Source organism: Dermacentor silvarum, chromosome 9 (genome assembly GCF_013339745.2).
Source record: "Dermacentor silvarum isolate Dsil-2018 chromosome 9, BIME_Dsil_1.4, whole genome shotgun sequence".
In the NCBI taxonomy this organism is placed as follows: domain Eukaryota; kingdom Metazoa; phylum Arthropoda; class Arachnida; order Ixodida; family Ixodidae; genus Dermacentor; species Dermacentor silvarum.
The window spans coordinates 66,626,814-66,648,240 of record NC_051162.1 but is presented as its reverse complement, the minus strand read 5'-3'; the positions used below and the strand labels follow the sequence as shown (position 1 = coordinate 66,648,240).

The window sequence follows — 21,427 nt, the reverse complement described above, 5'->3', positions numbered from 1 at the left end:
TCGGATCCTGTGAAGTTTTTATAAACAAAATTCCACTGTAGTTTTCTAGAAGCGTTCTGCTATTCATTTACATTAACATTCATCATCAATGGTTTCTACACAATTTTTCGTTTTAAACTCAGTTGTTCAAAGATGAACCAGTGTGCTCTACGTGAGCGACTCACCGATGATGCCTGTGCATTTTGTGTTGGTCAGCCCGCTGGGAAGGAGGTGGAATTCGTAGCAGACGTCCTCCACGACAACTGTGTGCCCCGCATTGTTACCACCCTGCAGACAAATGAAGCGACTGTTCAAATAAAACTGCACGACTTCGTATGACAGTGTACGAAGTGACTGCTCACGTTCCGGACTGTGAACAGGGCCAAGTATGTACACGTGGATGAAGGAACAGCACGAAGATGGCACAACAGCTCAAGGATATCAGGCGCAGCAGCGACTACCAGCTGACCAATTCAGTGAGGCAACTGTAATATATATGTGCCTGTCAACATGTGCTTTTTTATTTTTAGCAGGAGGGAAAAATCCAGAAAACGCGCACACATGCATGAAACCTTAAGAACATGTACCAATATTCAATGAGAGCCTAATGTAAACTTACCACAGTAAGAAATGCAGGCAAAGCATCAGAATTGAAAAAAAAGAAAGTGCCAGCGGCTATATTCATGCATGCACAAACAAATATATACAAGAAGCTGAAGAGAAATAAGGTGACAACTTCGCTAATGTTCCAAGACCATTGTACTTGAACAGGGCTGCCGCCCTACTTGGATACACTGTCCCGTGTCCGCTGTGTGATGCATGGCTCGACTGTCAAAACATCAGACCGGAGCAGGTGAGGCTGTTTGGCATTGGCAGTTGTTATTCTTCAGCGTGCCAAGTTTGCACTGACGTAGAAGCACAAGAAGCCAGTCTTGTGGAACGCACACTGCCAAAGGGCAACAGCCTACGATGCGCAGGTGTGTACTCGGGAGAGAGAGAGGACAGGGCTACAACAGGTTTGTTCGATTCAGGAAAGCTGCACGGCACCGTAAACGAAAGGTGCAGGTGGTGCCAGTTATGGTGTACCGGGCTGCACCCACTCACTGCAAGGTTCAAGGGCGCATTGCACTGCGGCCGCACTTTTCCTTGCACCCCGTGTAATCGAGCACGGGGGTACAGGGTGCAGCGCTGTACCTCGAGGAATCGAAGGCAATCGAGGTACAATGCATCGTTATTAGGTTCTGAAGGAGATGCAGAGAACCTTAGTTGAATCGAATAAACCTTATTTACAGACAGCCGTGAAGAGAATCCTAAATGTGTATTGCGGGAGTTATACACATACGCACTTCATTTCATGGCGCAACGCCATATGCTTGAAATGATTGAGTACTGGAGTAGCAGTTGGAGAGATTTCAACTGAAGTGACTAGAAAAATTATTAAATTCTGGGGTTTTAGGTACCAAAACGTTGATCCAATTACGGGACACGCCTAAGAGGGCGAACTCTCGATTCAATATGACCAACTAGGGTTCTTTAAAGCGCACCTAAATTTAAGTGCGCACATGTTTTTTTTTTTTTTTTTGCTTTTCCCCCACTGAAATGTGGTCACCGCAGGCATGATTGAACCTGTGGCTCCAAGCTCAGAAGTGCAACGTCATCCCCACAAGTTAGTGTAGTAGGTCGTGACTACTGGGGTGCGTGCTTGCGTGTGCACGTGCATGTGTGTGCGCGTGTCCCAATTAGGTAACAAGTGTGTCCATCGAAAATTTTGTTTCAACGTGGTTACCTCTGGCAAGGTAATCAGACAGTAGGAAAGCACCTTGAAAATTCGAATAACACAGGATAGTAAATTTCTTATTTTGAGACTAGGTAAAAAGCACACAAAGAAAAAAAAAGATATTCATTTCCAATCATCAGTGTTTATAGCACTACTTGGCACCAGATCAAAAATACCTGCAATGAAATCTCCACAGAGGACTTCGGCATTTTACAGATTTTAATATGTGCCATGGGGCCCCAACTATAATTAAAGAATAATCATACAAATAACCCTCAACCAAAGCAATTACAATTTAGCATTCTCCAGCATCGTATTATGGATGAGATGTGAAAGCGAGAAGGTAAATATTAAGGCCTTGCCGAGGAAGGCGGACGTTCTTGCGAAGACTACTTTTGCGGAGCGAAAACTATAAAAACACAAAAAAGCAGGTACCGAACCAAATGCAGATTCTTGGCAGTGCACTTAAGTTTCCAACAGGCATCACAGATCCCACCACCAGAGTATACTGTCAGCAGCAACACCGCGAATGGGTCTTTGAACAATCTTTAAACATATTTGACTCCTCTTGAAAATCAGGAAAAGTGCATCTGTGTACCTGTCGGCGCCTGGTGCCCCCAATCCTGGCAATGGCCTTTGGCGCAAGGATGGCAACCGAGTACAAACAATACCAATAACGGTCTCAGAAGCCCCAGCCCACAATGAGGGGCCGCATATTGTAAGCACTTATCCCATTCCTGTTGAATCATTGCCACCCCACCCTCCCGAGCCGAGAATAAAACCTGGCAGCCCAGCTGTGGCACGTGTCAACTGTACAGTGAAGCGGAATGCAGCAGCAAGGGTTTGCCACAGAATCGCAAGAGGCCAGCTGGAACGACAACGGCACCAACTGGATGGGCATTTCACCCAATTTCGTCTTGTCTTCACTGGTGCGCGTGCGTCATTTTCCAACAGCGTGAGTGATTGCCATCAGCTTGGTACCCTCAGTGTCGGGTGCGGGGCAAATATAACGCACACGCGAGTCAGCGAACACGGTAACATTTGTGTTGTTGCCTTTTTATTTGATGCTAACTTTCTTTACGTTCTGTAGAAACTGTTACCCCCTTACTCAATGTCCTTCAATGGATCTGGAAGGTATTCTGAATGAATAAATAAATATTATTTGCCGCTATGACATTACCACTAATTTGTAAGCAAGACTTTTGCAAAACCTTCTTAAGTGTAATGATTTCACGTAAGCTGTAAATTCACATATCACATGCGCTTGCTTTAAATATTCCGAGATGCGGCGTTATGGACTTGTAAAATTAGTTCTTCAATTATTTTCTGAAGCTTGCCGATTTTCGGGAATGCTTGTAAAAAAACCAGACCGTGCATCAAAATCCTGTTTCATGCAGTCACTAGAATTTAACTTTCTCTCTCAAATGCATCAAACTTCAAATCAGTCAATTCGTTGCCTCATAGAATCATTTATACATTTTATATGTATTTGGATAGGAACATTGTAGTAGGCCCCGGGCTTCCTTTTTTTAGTATGAGGTGGTAATAAATTCGGTTCGATTAAACCTGTCACAACCAATCACGGCCATTAATGTTTCATTTAGAGCCCCTTGGAAAAAGCTTTGCATATTATAAAGAAGCCGCACGAACCTTGCGTCCTTCATTTTTTCAAACGTGTGATGAAGCAAACGATGAGATCATGCATCTTGCTCTCAAATCTGACACGCCATGCACTGCAATCTTCAAGAAGGGCACTATCAGCTGCCTCCGTGAGTACTGAACCTCGTTATGTCCTAGCTATTGATATGATGTGGGCTATATATGAGTCCCAGTAGACTGAAACGTGCTGGGAGAGACTTTTTTTCTGGTCCTCCTTAAAAGGGGCAACGAACTGATCCTGGCCTGTATCGCATTCCACGAAGCATCAACGGCCAGCCGATGCAGAGAAAGACGTGCTTACACAGGTATCGGCCTTTTACACCGTTAGAACAGTTGTATATGGGAATACGAAAAGCGACAAGAATTTCTATGCAAACTAAACTTTGTAAGTATATGCACCACTATGGTGAACAAGCTCTCCTGACAGCTGATGTCATTTTTTGAAGGATGCCAAAACTAGCAGCGTTCACGATAGCATCAGCCTCTGGACTTCAAGACGAACACGATCAAATGAGTCACTGCGTGCAGTCACGCACTCCTCTTATCATACGCTGCTTTCTCTAATGCTTGAATGACCCCGAGAGTAAATAAATAAAATTTGTCACTCGTCTTTATTTTTTTTTTTGCAGCTTAATGGTCAAATGTCTTTCTCAGCATATTTTTAATGGGGGAAAGCACTGGGCAATTTTCGGATGCCAATAAGTGTTTCCAGAAAGTAGGCGAGAAAAATGACACAAACACGATCCTTGGGATCCGGAGGGGAGACAGACAAGACTTAGCGTTGTAGCCCATGTGGAGAGTAATGGGCACCAGGCTGTGTATAATGGGCAATGTGACAATATGTGGAAAAGGTAAATACAGAATTTATTTGATTCACTGTATTAGTCTTTTGTTGCACTGTTGCTTTAATTGGCTCTTTATGTATTCATATATTTTATGTTCTTTTGCAAAGTTTCAGCTTTGGCTTATTTTCAGCACTGCTGCTTAGATCGGTTTGTTTTGCCCAACTTTCACCTAGGGTTCCAATGTAGTAATCAACTGTTTGCTCGCATCTTTCTGTTAAACTTCCTGCGCTGACTTAAATATGTAAAGTAGTGTTGAAGGATAACGCTGCACTTATTCTCATCAACCTGAGATGTTATCATTCCATCTGCACCATAATATTGCCGTACGTTCAGAAAGGTTGTCAACTCCAGTAAGTTAGATCGTTATTAGAACACTGAGTGTTTGATGATTTATAGATTTTATTGGCGCAAGGGCCAGGTATGGCCAAAGAGCGCCAGGCATAAAACAAATTCTCGAAGGTAAAACGTGACAAATGTCCTAGTTGTGAATCTGAATGGCGAATGGCAGATGGAGTTTGGCTGTAGAGAGGCCTAAAAATAAGTCGCTGTAGTGTGCGTAAAATACACAGGTGTTAAAATAATGACAATGGCTAATGATGTATACTGTGAGCATAAAAGTTATATTACAAAGGGAGGATTAATCAGATGTATGAGTGAAAATAGCACTCGTACTTCACCAGTGGGCCCTTGAATGCAAGGGCTGATAGGCACATGCTTTGGTGAAATGGAATCACAGGAGCAGCCTCTAGGGAGAGGATGCGCTACGTATACTTTGGGCTGATAACATGCAGTGTTCCAATCTCTCGTGAAAACATTGAAACTAACTCATTTTGAAACAGTGGCTCAATGCCGAGGAAACTTGCCGGGTGGAGCGGAATGTGTTGACTATATGGCATGGCAAAGTACCTGTTTCTTTGAGCTTCTATTTCCTGACACTCTAACAAGACGTGAAGGACCGGAAGCTTCTCGCCACAACAATTACAGACAGGTCAACCATCGCCGGATAATAAGTAGGAGTGAGGGCCAAAGATGTAGCCTATCCTGAGACGGCAGAGTATAACCTCGACTTGCCGCATTTTCGTTATTGGTGGCCAGTTTCCAACGCTTTGCTTTATAACGTGGAGTTCATTAATTTCCTCAGTGTCCCACGTACGTTGCCAATGGTCTCTCAGTTTCTTGCGAAGGAAGGGCTTTAAATTCAAGACAGGAACAGTTATGGAACAATTTCTTAGGTTTTTTTATTTACTGATGAGCTATACTGTCGGCAAGAATATTAGCCTCGATGCTTCCGTGGCCAGGTACCCAGCATATTATGATACGTTGATGACATGCGTACAAAGCACAGATCATTAAGTAAAGTTCAGTAAAGACAAGATTTTTATTTCTTTGTAGAGGAGCTTTTTGCAACGCTTAATGAATCTGTAAAAATTATTCCTTTTTGTAGCTTTACATCCTTGACGTGTCTAACAGGCGACAAAAGTACGTAGGCTTCCAGCGTGAAGATGCTTGTTTCCGGATGCAGACAGCCGGATTCCGAGAAGGACGGGCTGATTGCAGCACAAGAAACGCCAGCAAGAGGCTTTGAAGCATCGGTGTAAAATTCTGTGCACGAATACTTGGACCGGAGTTCTAGGAAATGCATTCTAATATGTGCCTCTGGTGCGTGTTTCTTAACCTCTATGAACGATGTGGCGCATTTTATGCGCTGCCACAGCCACAGTGCTACTGGCATGGCGGGAGCCATTACAGGGTTTTCAAGAAGGGGAAAAGCCATTTCTTCACTGAAGTTCATCGCGCGCCGTGAAAAGGGTTCTGTCAGTGCTGGAGGACTGTCGAAATGTGTGGCACAAGTGATATCGTTTACGGTTTTGTTACAAGGAAGTTCACGGTTAGAGTGTGCTTTCTGGAAATACAAGAAACTGGACAACGATCTTCGCAGATTGAGTGACCACTCACTGAGTTCTACATAGAGGCTTTGTACCGGGCTAGTTCGGGAAGCTCCTGTGGCCAGGTGTATGTCTAAATGATGAGCAGGATCAAGCATTTTTAGGGCACTCGGTGTAGCAGACTGATACACCACTGCCCCATAGTCTAAACGCGATCGTGCAAGACTTTTGTAGATAATGATTAAGCATCTTCTGACACTAACCCAATTTGTGTGCGAGAGTATTTTCAGTATGTACATTGTAGTCAGGCACTTGGCCTTCATGTATTTGATATGGGGTATGGAACTTAGTTTTGAGTCAAAGTATGACGCCCAAGAATTTATGTTCTTTGTTCACAGGAATGTGCTGTACTTGCAGTTCGAAAGTGAGATCAGGGAGCACTCCTTTTTTATTCAAAAAAAGGACACAAGAACTTTTTTGTGGATTGACATTGAATCCATTTTCGTCTGCCCATTTGGATACTTTCTTAAGCCGAAGCTTTTCTTGCCTCTCGCAGACTGCAAGGCTACAGCATTTAAAACCTATCTGTACGTCGTCTACACAAACAGAAAAATGTCACAGTTTCACCCGAAAGGTAAAGCATCAATTGCGATAGCAAATTAGTAGATATATATACGGAGTAAGGACAGTAATTTTATCAGCTCTATAAACTTGGACATGCAGCAGCACCAGCATAGCGCAAAACTGTTGTCGACGCCGTCACCGTTTTGCCCGCCTTCGCCCCGAACCCGCGCGGCGTTGGTGACTGTTGCCAGTGCCTCTGGTGGCGGCTCGGAGGTTTTCGACGAGATCAGAATGGGACACTCGTCGAGCAGCGTCGGAAGTCTTTGTCACCTTCTCGCCTCGCAACGTTTTAATATAAATACGCATTTGGTGCCGCAGCTAAACGTCGCCTCCCCTCCCTCCTTCCCCTCCCCCCACGGCCTTTCGCGCGACGGAAGAAGTCGCGTTTGCTCTCTATATATGATGATCGTAAAGCAGGAAAGAGACGCTTAATTCTGCAGCTTTTCAGGGAGCACGGCGCAGAACGCGTGTTTGCTCTCCGCCGTGCGTTCGCTCCCCGTGAAAGCGCGCGTCCCTCGCGCGCTTTCACTCGCACATACAGCATACGGTGCGCGCCGACGATTTCATCGCCGTAGGACGTCATACGGAACCTCACGGCGACGGCAACAACAACGCCGACGGCAGAAATCCGCTTGGAGTGTCGATATAATTGCTATCGCAATAATAGAAAATGGGTGGAGGTAGTGAATAACGAAGCGTGTTCATCTTCACAATAAAATGTGTACAGCTCAGGACGCCTCCCTGGGGTACCCCAGTTTCTTGCATCAATGTACGCGAGAGTGCGTTGCCAATTTTTACGCGGAAAGTACGTTTCGAGTGGTAGCTCTAAAAATATTCAGCAGGTTCCTCCTGATACCCATTCGTGATAGGTCTCGGAGGATTCCATAGCGCCACGTGGTGTCATAAGCCTTTTTCATGTCAAGAAATATCGATAAAAAAACTGTTTATGGACAAAGGCATCGCGAATATTAGCTTCGACACGCAGACGGTTGTCGGTTGTTGACCGGCTTTCTCCGAATCCGCATTGGAACGGATCAAGCATTTTGTTTCATTCAAGGTAACGTAGAACGTGACGATTTATCATTTTTTCAAGCAACTTGCAGAGGCAACTTGTTAGCGCTATCGGGCGATAGCTTGTTACTGAGCCGCGATCCTTACCCTGTTTCAACACAAGGATTACAATAGCTTCTTTCCATGAGGATGGAAGATGTCCAGCTGCCCACAGGGTATTAAAGATTGCAAGTAGTGCGATTTGTATGTCTCGGTGAAGATGTTTAATCATCTCGTACATAACTCTGTTGGGACCCGGAACAGAGTTCTGACATGAGTTTAGGGAGGCTTTCAGCTCGGCGACGCAGAAAAGAAATAGTTCCTTTGTGCTACATTTACGGTGGAGCGACTTCCGTTCCTCCGTTTCTTTGAATTTTAGAGAAGACAAGCAATAGTGCATAGATCTATAAACCCACTCAAAGTACTCACGAAGAACGCCAGCCTGGTCTTTGAGACTGTTTCCTTGTTCATTTACCAAGGACAACGTATGGATTTGTTTCCCCTGCTGCCTTCTCAGCCCATCCCAGACTTTCCCTTCCTGAGTGTACGAATTAATACCAGAGAGAAACCTCTCCCAGCTTGCCCTTCTTGCTTGCCTTCGAGTCCTCCTTCCCCGAGATTTAATTTGTTTGAAAGCAATAAGGTTCTCCGCATTAGGATATCTACGGGGAATGCCCCATGTTTTATTTTGTTTCTTACGCGCCTCTCTACAGTCATCATTCCACCAAGGGACTCCTCTTCTGCATGAGTTACCATTTGTCTGTGGAATGCATTTTTCTGCTGCATCTATTATAAAAGCGGTAAAATACGCAACCGCGTCGTCTATGCTAAATCTACTGATAAAATCTTGTGATAACTTGCTTCTTTAAAATGATCCCAGTTGGTCGATGATAGTTTCCACCGAGGAGAATTTGGAGGGCATTCCTGTTGCTGTATCAGCTTTAGCGTTACAGGTAAGTGTCACTTCCAAAGGGATTTTTTATTACACTTTATTCCAAATACGGAAAGATGACCGCAGAGCCAATTGATAAATGTATTGAGGAATATTAATTATGTTGTACATTATAATACGTGGGCTCTTTTTTTATGAGACACGTACTAGAGGATACAGGAAAGTTTTCTCTTAGGCGACCTCTGGCGTCCCACCGGGAGTCTCCCCAACTTCCGCGATGCGCCTTAAAATCGCCGGTGATCACGTGTGGTTCTTGGAGTTGGTCAAGGAGACGGTCATATACCGCTTTAGTGAGTTGATAATTGGGCGGTATGTAAATTAATCAAATGGTTATGAGCTTGTTAAACAATATTGCTCGCACAGACACGGCCTCTAGTGGCGTCTGAATGGCTACATGTTGGCAAGCAAAGGACCCGTCGACAATAATTGGCACCCCGCCAGACGAGGCAAGCGCGTCGGCTTGGTCCTTGCGAAATATTTGCTACTGCTGGAGAAAATTCGCTTGTTTGGAATTTAAATGTGTCTCCTGCACACAGAACACCTTTGGCTGATATCGAGATAATAGTTGAGTTATGTCGTCGAAATTACGGATTAGTCCCCTGATATTCCTGTTCATTATCTGTGTGGCCATTGTGGTGTTGTAAAAATGTGTTCTGTGAGTGAGGGAGAAATTGAAATGTAGATTCATGTGTCCTTGCCTGGACCCATGATCTTTAGTTTTTCTTTTTTTGCGCGGTCGAGAGAACCACGCTGCTCTGTATCCATTGCCTCTCGGCAAGTGCTGGACGCCCGCATTTGCAGACGGCTTGCTCGTGTTTCAGGCCTCGACTGGTGACTAAAGGCCTTGTGGCCAGATGGCCCAGCAGTCGCCGAGCTCTTTTGCTGGATGGGTGGAGAAGCTTTACGTTTTACCTACTGCCACCATGGGGGCAGGCGCCACACCCTAAGGCTCGCTGCGGGTGTGGAAGTGGCGAGGAAGTGGCGGAGGCCGATGCAGCGCTGCACCCTGACACGCCGCATCCGTGTAAGCGGTACTGTGGAAAACTGAGCACCTTTTCTTGACTGCTTTGAATGAGATATTTTCTTTGACTTTCAACGTAATTATGTCTTTCTCTCTTTTCCACGCTTAACAAGATCGGGAATATGCCGGGTCGTCGCCTTCGCAGTTCACACAGTGGGGTGTGCCAGAACGGTTATCGGTAAGGTGACCTTTGTCACCGCATTTTTCGCAGGTGAGTTGACCTCAGCAGCTTTGCGAGCCATGGCCGTACTTCTGGCATTTAAAACAACGCCGAGGATTGGGAATGTAGGGGCTGACACGGGTTTTAGTATAGCCTGTCTCGAGGGTCTCTGGACGAACACTAGAGGAAAATGTAATTATCAGATGTTTTGTTGGTCTGTCGTTGTTGTCTCGTCTGATTTTTATTCTTTTTACCTCAATGACATTTTGGCCTTGCCAGCCTTCCATTTGTTGTGCTTCGGTTAGTTCTAACAAGACCTAATCTGAGATCACGCCCCGGACTGTGTTCAGAGAACGATGGTGTCCATTAGGGATTTCGAGACAAGGAATTATGAAATACCTCTTACTTGTTTTTCAGGTTTCTCGCTGCGAATTACGTGGTAGCGTAGGAAAGATTCTTTCTGTTGAACGAAAAAGTTCAGGGAGCCTTCGGAGTGCACTCACTTTGCAACTGTAGAATCAGGAAGCAAAGGGAAAGATGCTCTATGCATGCTTGATGAAGTTGCTTCGGCGGCAATGGCAGCCACCCACTGCGGAGCCCAACAAGGGAACGCTACAAGTTTGACAGAGCATTGACTTACACACGCGCCAGCCGTGCACCGCTGCTATAACCCAATGTGCCATTCTCAAGGTTGGATATAGAGCATCAGGTTAACCCAAGCCGCCTAGGACAGACAGAAGAAATTAAGAAGAAAGGAGATGACAGTACAGATGAGGTAAGTGATAAGAAAGCAATAAATTGAGGAGAGGGACAGGAAAATGCTACCACCGATTTCACCTGGGTGGGTCAGTCCGGGGGTGCCGTCTACGTGAAGCCGAGGCCAACGGGGTGGGCTGCTTGCGCCGTGGGGAAATAAAGGTCCAAGCACTCAGCATTGGCTCAACCCCTAGGATTCGCCTTTCCCCCGACACGGCTAAACCACCCACGGCTACACGCGGGAGGGGTCAACCCCAATGTGCTCGGGTTCGTGGTGTCACAACGCACCAAAACGCCTGCTTACGCAAACGCCCCTGTGGGAGAACACTGACTGTTTCCTTGCTTACATTGCCATCAGTGGGTTCAAGAATATAAAAAGAGAACCCGCGATATCTAACCAAGCCCTTCCGTTCGGAGATGATAAAGACAGTTTCTCACGCCTGAGTGAAGGGGACAGGGGAAATCAAATATTTAAGCCTGAGGAAGTGTTGCAGCCTGTTTGGGATATTGAGGTATTTGTGGAGAGGTTGGGAAAGACTGTGATTGCACAGTGGCGCGTTCCTGTTGTGCAAATTTGATTGACCCTGCGACACACTCGTTGACACGTGACGTCGATACCGGCATGCTGTCGGGTACTGATCTCGGCAAGACTGAGTGATAACAAAAGAGACAACTAGGAACCGCAACGACGTGTGATAAGCGAGCTCTAGCAGCCACTTTGGTCAGATAGGAATCCCCTCCCAACTCCGACTGCCATCATTTGCTACCTTAATATCGGCGTGGACTCTTGCATTAACTATGGAGATTGTAGTGTCACGGACGTCGTACGAAACTTTTTTGTGTTGCCATTAGCTGAAATTCTCTTTACAAGAAGTATGTCTGATGCAATGCTTCCAATAAAAGGTGCAAGGCTTTGTTAAGGATATCTTCAGTTAATGTGTAAATCCAGACACTCGTTAATTTATGTCGACGGCAAAGTGTGTACTGACATTTCAATTTTTTTCAATCCTCAAAGATCCTGTGCCTGCGACATTCCCGATTTCATCACCTAATTATCTGCCATCCTTGCTTGCGTTTTTCTTTCCTTATCACCCATTCGCAAACTCCAATAAACGACTACGTAATTACATGGCTCGCCCAACACCATTTCCGCCTCTTAAGTGTACACTACAGAGAAATTTTGGACTGCATAAAAAGACTAGTTTCAGGTAGAGTAACTATCCGGCAGCCTTCGTGCAAAATTTTGCACTTCAAACATGGGAAACCGAAATTTTTCTTGCAGCTGGCTATAAACCTCCACTAGAATATTGGCTACCCCAGGTTTCTCTATAATCCACACTAGGATTTTCCGGTCTTATAACAGTACAGCATACCGACAGTGTGCTACGGTATTTTTCCGCACAACCCTGATTTTTCTTTCCTTCAGCCACATTCATGTGTGCAGAGAACAGAATTCGCAATGCGCTGTTCAAGTGGCAGTTGCGCGAGAATGCATAAATTTAGAAATAAAGGAAGTGGAAAGTGGGCAGCGCCAACGGGATGTCCATCAGTGGCAACCGAAAAAGTTATTGTCAGGCCATATGTGATAGCAGCCTGTCAACAGGGCTCCGCTCATTGAAAAACAACTCGAACAGATGGCAGTAGGGATAGGTGCAGCAACTCTAAAAAGCAGACAATGCCTGCTTGCCAAGCCCTGCATGTTCCCTGTCAAAGCTTTGCTGAAGCAGCGTGTAGAAGCAAAACAAGTTACCAGATTACCTTGCATACACAATCTGTAAACATGCTTAAACTTTCGTTACCCATCTGTAAGCATCTGCGAAAGTTGAACAGGCCCAGCCAAGCCAATATGTAAGAGCTGTGTTCCTCCTTTTTTGTGTGCCTGACTGCGTATGTTAAAGAGTAAACATCGATCTTGGAAAAAAGAAGCAAGTATCTCGCTACATCATGCTAGAATGCCATACTTGCCAGTACGCAGGACATTTAAATAATAAACTGCCTGATTCATAGAATAAGGACGGACAATAAAGCAGTGGAGATTGAGGCCCACTCGCTTGATCAATCAATCAACCAAACAATCAACCGGGGTCTTATTTCTTGGTAGATACAATGCACCGTTGTTTTATACTGCTAAGAACCTGAGTACCCTTTTGAGGGCTTTAGCAGAAGCTTGTGTGTTTCTGGTACGCAAGATGACCGAAGAATGGCACAAGATGAAATAAGAACAGAATTAAGAAAAAAGTCAGAACTCAATTGATGCCATTAGGAGAGGCTATCAACAGGTAGTGCTCATGCCTGTCAAATTTCCTAGCATAAGTGAAGCTCGGGTTATGTAACAGTTTCCTACAAAATCACACTGTCAGCCTCACATGCAAGGGTGCAAAGAGACAGAACAGCCATTGCAGAACATTTTGGAGCACTTTGGAAATTTCTAATAGCAAATTGCTCCTGTCACCTTCTAATTAAAAACAAAATTATGTGTTCTCTTCAAGCTTTTGTCGATAATATAATGCTACTGATTGCATAATTGTTTATCTAAGTGATAAATTGCATGAGCAATGCTCAACAATACACAGGTACGAAGGCCAAACACCACACAGGATGTCGAAGTCAAAGTGTGGCTCCGTTCAAACAGACAAGTGCACAGCAGAACGTTACCAGACGGCCTGGAAAGAGTCCAAGTGGGAGAGCTGCCCTTTTCTTATTCTTTATACTGTTGCGAAAAACCCTTACGGCACAAGCAAAAGTAGCTTTGCATGCAACCAGCTCTCTGAATGCAGACTGCTGTTCGCCATCGCCGCTCTATCTGGACGACTAGCAAGTGTGGCGGAGTTCTGGAGATAAGGCTTCCCACGATTTTGTTGGTAAACACTGCCGGCCGAGCAAATATGAAAAATCAGCTGTCGTATGGCAACGTTCATTCAGAGTTTGCCCCGTCTGCTCCTTCTTGTGCTTTCCGTTGTTCAAGCAGTTGTTTTTTTTTCTCCCACCGAGTTCAACCTTTACCAATTTCCCCAGTTTTCACTTCTACTAAACATCCATTAATTGTTGCCAAGTCTGTGCAAGAACAATTTCAACCGAATCGACCAATGCTGCGCGTGGTGTTTAGATTAAAAACAAAGTTGGGGGTCTCACGTGCCAAACACATGATAGGATTATGAAGCACGCCGTAGTGGGGGACTCCAGCATGATTCTAACCACCCGGGGTTCTTTAACGTGCATTCACTGCACTTACACGAGCGCTTTTTCTGCATGCCACCCCCATCATAATGCGGCCACCGGGATAGAAGCCGTTGAGCTAAGGAGCACAACACCATATCCACTTAGTTTCTGCATTTGGGTGGCGACACGATTGGAAGGCTGGGTATTCGAACACAAAACACTATGTTGAAAATGAGTTAGCAATACCACAACAAATATCCTACTGAATATAACACACAGACACACAAATACTTTACGGGTGTGCCCTAACGTGATAAACCTTTCATAAGGTAGCCTAATCTGAAAAAGTACAGATATAGGAACCAGCAGCTGTTTCCCTAGTTGTAATTTCCAACGGCTTGTTATTGTGGCTTGTTGCTGTTATGATGCAAGTTTATTTCGACAACAAAAACAAAGCTGGCAGGGGGCCTAACCTAAAGGCAAGCAACTCTCTGACAAAGCGTCAAAGCATCTCCTTCCAGGTGACGCTACTCAGCGCGCAACAATAAACAAATAAAAAAAGAACGGCAGAGAACGATGATCACCCTGATGTTATGGTAACATCAAGGTAATCAGAGTTAAGCAGCTCACGTTAAGGCAGGTGACTTGCAATTATCTGAGGCAATGGCAGCTTTTCTTAGTGGTAACACCGAGGTTCTGTTTCAGTAGCCTTACACCCTTAGAATGTTTATAAAACTGGCCATAGTCTGTGTGTCCTTCTAGTCTACTGTTGTACAACCGCATCCTTTGCATGATGGCCGTGGTTGTTTTGTTCCATTCAAGTCACTGCCGAGTCTCATCACCTCAGAGTTGTCTGTAGCTGCCTCTTGGGAATCACTTTTCAATCACAGCCACCTCCTAACAAAACTGAACACAAGGTTCAGCTTTGCAGTAACCGCAACATTACATGTTGGAAGAAATATTCTAGCACTGGAGATTTTTGTTACTATACCTCTAGACAACTTTCAAACAGCTAACTGAAGCAACTACGAGGGTTGTTAATGTAGAGTTTCCCAGCATAGCCTGCACTGACATACGACACACGTCAAAGGCTGAATAACCCATAAGCAAGTTACCACTGAAAAACAAGCTATTTAAAAGAACAAGTATGTTAACAAAATTTCTAGACAAATCAGATGACATGAGTTATAATAAAGCAAGTGCAGTTCGTTATGCTCTTTAATGAGTGCAAATGTCAGTGCATCTTGTGTATTACGCACCTTTAGGCTATTCACCGACCTGGCGGCCACGTTTCAACGACAACAAAGGCCATAAATTCCTCGCACACAAATTATCGTAGTGTTGCGTGACTAGCGCGGCAGAGCTGGTGGGTCAATATCATACTACTTCTAAAATCCCCATTCAGTTCTCACTGTCACATTGCGACAATAAAAATTTAATCATACATTTTACATGTTCGCCAATTAACCCTTTATGGTTTCAATTTTTCCCTGAAGTGAAAAAAGTATATGATGTGCAATTGAATGACAAAGAACAAGTGAATATAAAGAAAAAATTCCCGGTTGAGTTTATATCATTGTGCTTAAGTAAATCATTTTTGTGTCAGCCAAGGCGCCTGAGGCAATCTGTGCAAAGATATCTCGCAGAGGCCTGATGCAACGCGGGGTCATTTGCTAGATAGCAGCGAGACACATGTTTACCTGTGGCACAAAGCTGACAACTCAAGTTAGTAGGGTTGCCGACGCTCAGATAACCATGTTTGTGTTTGCTTATCTCCCCATCGCATATTTTTTTTCCTTTTGCAAAACATTACGATTCACACAGGAATAATCGGACCGGAAAGGGTTAAGATACTTGACCAAGATTGTTGAGAAACCTAATTGCGAGTTCACCTGCCATTGGTGACGTAATTGGCATTCTTGTCTAATTTTTCATCTTGGCGACTGATAGGTCAACACCATGAATACCAGTCGAGGGCCAGTATAATGTAGCGAATCCGTTCGCACAATTCGACTTTTTATGGTCCACGGCTCAAGATCTCCTCGTTATAACATAGGCAGAGCATTGCTCAGCAGTGTTGGTAACTTAGCGAGAAAGTCGCTAAATTTAGTGAGTAATTATTTACCTAAACTACAGCTCATTTTTTCTGTGATGTCATTAACCAGTAAACTGCTCCAGCAAATTCCTCAGAGGACTTTAGGGAACTACAATGCCTTGCCTCCATTTTGTTCCGAAGGGGATAAGTGCCTTCATTAGTCGTAAGTTCTATAGACATACCACAAAGGTTATTGGTGAGCCATCTAGGTAAATAATAATGCGCCTTTCCTATGCAAAATAAAATTTTAAAATCTGATACAGCTTTAGGAAACAGGAGTTGTTGAAAGCTAGAGCTTAAAAATAAGGAAGATGTATGGGCACTACACAACACCTACAAGGAAAAGAAAAAAGCCGTATCAGCCAAAGTCGACATGAAAGAAGACAAGGTCACCATACATGGTATATGCATTTATATGTACTAAAATTGGGGCATTAAGGATGATGCAATGTTGTATTATTGCATGTTATTTTTGCAATTTTTTACGTTATTTTCTTAGTTACAGTGACAGCCCTTAGTTTTTTTTTTCTGGACCCTCTATTTCTTCTATTAATGTAGTTTTGTGCACGTGTCAGGTGTGTCGATTTTGTCTGTTGCGTCAAATTAGGGTGAGTGTTCTTTTTTTACCAGGAAGCCTCATCAGCTCATGCCGGAGATGTTGTTACGGTGTGCAGTCTATGGGGCAATGTGGTCAACTTTCGACTCTGCGACTAATTCACTCCAAACTGCTTCATTCAGACCTACAATATGATGCCTCTTGAGATTCGCTACGGCACTCTGGGAGCGAAAGAGGGCCGTTTTTTTTTTACCAAGAGGCCAGATAGATATCTAGATCCCACGTCCGGCAAACCTTTGTGACGTTTCAAAAGACCTTCGCCATCATTTGGCGACTTTTCATTAAAGATGGAGCATTTCCGGTTCATAATTTAAAAAAGAAGTTACCAACATTGCTGCTCAGACCACTTGCAAATAACTAAAGGGAAGAGAACTGGAATATATTCATTACGTTATCCTGGCTCAGCTTTTCAATCCTCCCTTTTTCTAATTGAAGGGTGCATCAAATGTTTGGAGACTTTCCAAAGACGTACATAAAGCTGAAAGCAAAGAAACATATTGTTATGGGGTGAAAATAGGCTTGACAATATATTTACAAGATATCTACAATGGGCAGAAGACAGGCATATGAGATGAAGCCCATGCGCGCGACTATCGGCGATCGTCAGTCGTCTCATCGTAGTTTACTACTGCAGCGCCTTGTAGCAATATATACAAATGTGATTTGCTCTATTAAATACAATGTAGAAAAGTCAGGCCGGCATTTTTTGCGCAAGATCATTTGAAGCAACCTTGCGCCAAGCACGAGGTAAAGCTACTGTTAAACCTGTTTCATTTACACGTCTACATAGTTTACCTAAACTTTTCTTTAAGACTAGTGCTGTCAAGAATTAAGGGACATCTTTGCCAAGCGCTATCAGATGCTTGGATGATTTGATGTACTTCTCTTGTAAAAGGGAGAAAAAGAACATCTACTTGGTAGATTTCGCAATTTGGCGACAATAAGCACTTTGCAAAGATAATGAAGCAAGAATGGCGGGTAAATTAAACGGTTTTAGCCTGGCTTAGCCTGACAGAAGTTATTTCCGGGAACTAAGCTTAGCTCCCCCCCCCCCTTTTTTTTGTTAGACACCACATCCCCCCTTCAATGGCCTTGTGTCAGATTACAATTCCTGCAGCTAAATTGCAGATAAGTACAATGGAACCTCAATGACATCACATTTCTTTAATTCAACATCGTCATTATCAGCCTATTTTGAGTCTACTGCCTGAAAAAAGGCCTCTCCGAGCAATATTGATTACCCCCGGTCCTTGTGTCAGCAGACTTCATCCTATGCCCTGTTTCAGGAAAACGACAGGCAAAGTTCATCAGAGTGTTGTCGCATTAATGCAAATACAAGAAATCCAGAGCTATAGTCAATTCCATACGTCAGACACTCTATCAACATCAGTCGTTAATACATAAGCTACCATTCAGTTTGAACAAATGCAAACATGTACAGAATTTCAGTAGGAAAGGACTCCGCTCATACTTTGTTCGCTTGTAATGCATCTGATGTGAATATTATTCTGCCTGTGTGTATGGTTATGAGTATATTTATATACTGTACAACCTGTTTCGTTTTCTTAGCAAATGTTAATCGTCTAAAATTCAGTCTCATGCTACGTTGTAGAGCTTGTGTTGCACTGTTTTGTATAGCTAATATAGCTATAGTAGTGTTGTATAAAATTCATTGTGCTAAACCTTTTTTTCAAATTTTGGTAACTCACCGTGATGGAAATAATGTTTGTCTTTCCGTTCATATCTATTTTGTCCATGAGTAATTCCAGCGAGGGCTGGAATTAATTATATGTGAATTATTGTGCATGTGAACACACTGTTTGCTGTACAAACAAAGATTTGTAATATAGAATCTAATAGCATTTTTTCATCTCGTCTTCTACCATTTTAGCTATCCTCTCTTCCTGTAATCTCACACTCCTCCCTCCTCGCTGGCTGCTGTTTCATATGTCGGCTGTTCTAGCTAGTCAGTGCGGCCAGCTAGTAATTTCCTTCCTTCATTCAAATTTCAACTATTCCTTAGCCTTACATAGTTTATTAAACAAGTGCTTACTACTACGTAGCCCACAGGTGGCCCAACATCAAAATGAAAATTGTATTGCTAATAGCCGAGCACTTCCAGCCTTCTTGGCATTTCACTGAAGCGACTCCGTTGACGAGAGCGTGTCATGTGGAAACATTAGACTTGCATTTGAGACAACTCATTGCTCTTGTTTTTTAAGTGTTCTAGCCCAGATTCAACTGACTGGAGGAGGGAACTATTTTTTGCTAAGTATCCACACTGCATTAGCAACACTGTGAGTGCCGGCATTACAATTTCATAGCCTGGCACCTTCAGAGGCTATTGAAAGATGTACGAAAGGAATGGTGTTTATCAAGCAGCTCCCCATCACAGAGAAGTGTTAGTGATGAGCAATGAAAGGCAGTTTCTCGTTACTTCGCTGTTCCCCGGCACCCTCAAAGCACTGTGTGAGCCTTTAGTAGAGTATCAGCAATACCTACAAAGCATAAGGTGTAAATACTTGACTGGGCGGCAATGCCACACCGTTTTTAAACTGGTCAGAGGCGCTAGGCAGACTAAAATGAGAAGCAACAGCCAGTGACAAACAGGCGCTTCAGTGAATACATTCACATTAAAAGAAGTGTTCTGAATGCAGATGAGCTCAAAATATCCCTTTGACAGCCGAATTCATGCACTGTGCAGACAACATAAAACAAACAAAAACAGCAGAGGGCGCATTTTGCTTTCTGTCCTTCTAGCTTTTAGTGCTATCGCACATACAGAACTTTGGCGCCCAAGGAACTTACTTGCAAGGCCCGGGTAGGACCAATCGCTTCCCCCAAAAAGCACAACCCGAAAGCCGTGCTGCTATCAACACAATCAATAAAACAACCAAGAGACTCTTACACCCCGCTTCCAAATTATCTTCACCCGGTCTCCCACGCTCTTTTTTTCTCTCCAAAGCAGGGGTGGGGGGGGGGGGGGGGGTGCATTCGGCGGCATCCAGCTGTGTCAGAAGCCCGACGGCAATCAAGGTCACGTGAAAGAGACTTCAGTCATCACGAGCGAGGCTACCGCTACGAAGATTGCACGTTTATTTGGAAAGACCACGCAGAAATCGCTCAATTTGTTTTCCCCCGCAAAAGAACGAGTTCATCTCTATCAAAATCACGGGAAAGCGCCGAGTTGTAAACAGCGAATTAAAGAAAACGGGGGCGAACGACACCGGCACCTCGGCGGTCTCTTGGGAGCTTCAGTGCAAAATCGTGCGCTCGCTGACAGATACGCCGACTTTCACACTTCAAAAAAAGACAAGGTAACAGCTTGTCATGCAGAATACACGGAGACGACTCGATCTACGTGGTCACGCACGCACTCGCGAATGGGCGCCAAGGTTCGCTCCGGTGTGTCCGCGCGGTTTCACAGGGCCGTAACAGTGTTCCGTGCAATTAGCTTATGAGAAAACCTTTCCACCAGAGAGAGTGAGAGAAACGCAATCTGGTCGCACACGCATATGAAACAGTCGAAGACGTACTACGCGGCACGCTGCCGTGCTACTAGGCCACTTCGGTTTTTTCCACCTGCCCTAGACCGACAGCGCGGCCGCCTCAGCGGTTGTGAGCCAGCGATGTCGCCGCCTTCTTGCTGTGGACGGTATGGTTGTCGCGAAAGGAAATTTACTGCGACTGACGTAATAAAAACGAGGCAGCAGACAACAGGAAAGCCGGGCTGCTGGTGCTGTAGTCGCAGTAGTATAGGGCGCGAATCCCGCCGCTCTTACCTGACACCGGCACACAATGTGCGCCTCGCTGGCCAGGAAATCGACGATCTTGCCCTTGCCTTCGTCGCCCCACTGCGCCCCGAGCACGACGTTGGCATGACTCTTGGGTTCGGGCGGTGCTCGGTGGAAGGAGTCCGGCAAGTCGGTGCCGCCGTTGACGCCGTTCGGGCAACCGAAATTTATGTAACCCGACATGGGCCTACCCTTGCGGTGCGCTACGCGCTGGCGAATGTGGGGCCTAGCCACGGCGTAAGATGTTCTCTTTAGGCGAGGACACTGGCGAGATGCGATCGACCAGATGATGTACCAACGGCGCGCGCCTCCGTCAAGGCCAATCCAAATAGGTCGCGAAGCTTCGGGCGAAAAGCGGTTCAGAACGAATTGTCGAGGTATATGTGAACTGGTAGCGTTGTTTCCATAGAAGCCCACATGTAAAAAAATGCCGGGTCGTTGCAACCGTCGCCATTACGTATCAAAGGGAAAACAGCTAACAAAAAATTAAAAAATAAAAGTGACGTCACAGCCGGAAATGGTAGTGACTTCAAGATTTTTTGCTGCTTTGCTCGAATGTTTGACCTTGTTCAGCGTCCGTCATTTCGACCGCTAGGCCAGCAGCTATTTTTTTTTCTTTTTGAGACTGAGGCGAGCTTGCGACTCGCCTCAGGTGCAGCGCCAGCGTGTCATTAAGTTATAGTAGTGGCGTATGCCTAAATGTGATGATAATTATAGGCTGTTATTGACGGCAATTACTCCAGTAGGTTGCTCAGGAAGGTGAGCGAATAGGATGGAAATAAATGACAATGCCACAGATGTTTTCCAAGCAACTTCACATTTATTCGTCTAGAATAATGCAACCAATAAAACTGACCAAAAAAAACTTGTTTCAATCGATTAGAAGTACGAGGGGCGTTCACGAAGTTAGTATTATTGGCATGAAAAAAATAGAGGCAAAGAAACGAAATTTTATTGGAAGTTTATTCCATCTCTACATAATCTCTTCCCAAAGTCACGCACTTCTGCCAATAATGCATGAGCTGCTGCAGTCCAGTGCTTTAGAACTCATCAT

The 21,427-nt window shown here is 44.6% G+C and overlaps 1 protein-coding gene across 1 annotated transcript; it reads right to left on the bottom strand.

The window, feature by feature from the left end:
* Positions 1-147: 147 nt before the first annotated feature.
* On the bottom strand, positions 148-20,620 carry LOC119463641 (adenylosuccinate synthetase-like). The gene is made up of 2 exons (XM_037724465.2): positions 20,362-20,620; positions 148-267 (listed from the first exon to the last, which is right to left on the bottom strand). Exons 1-2 carry the CDS (start codon positions 20,554-20,556, stop codon positions 148-150), a joined length of 315 nt encoding a protein of 104 aa, XP_037580393.1. The 5' UTR covers positions 20,557-20,620.
* Positions 20,621-21,427: the final 807 nt, after the last annotated feature.

Bases quoted from the DNA above. Each gene is read 5' to 3' on its own strand.
- LOC119463641 (XM_037724465.2), bottom strand. From the start codon at position 20,556: ATGTCGGGTTACATAAATTTCGGTTGCCCGAACGGCGTCAACGGCGGC. The intron at 268-20,361 runs GTAAGAGCGGCG...ATTTGTCTGCAG, and splicing joins ACATTGTGTGCCGGTGTCAG to GGTGGTAACAATGCGGGGCA.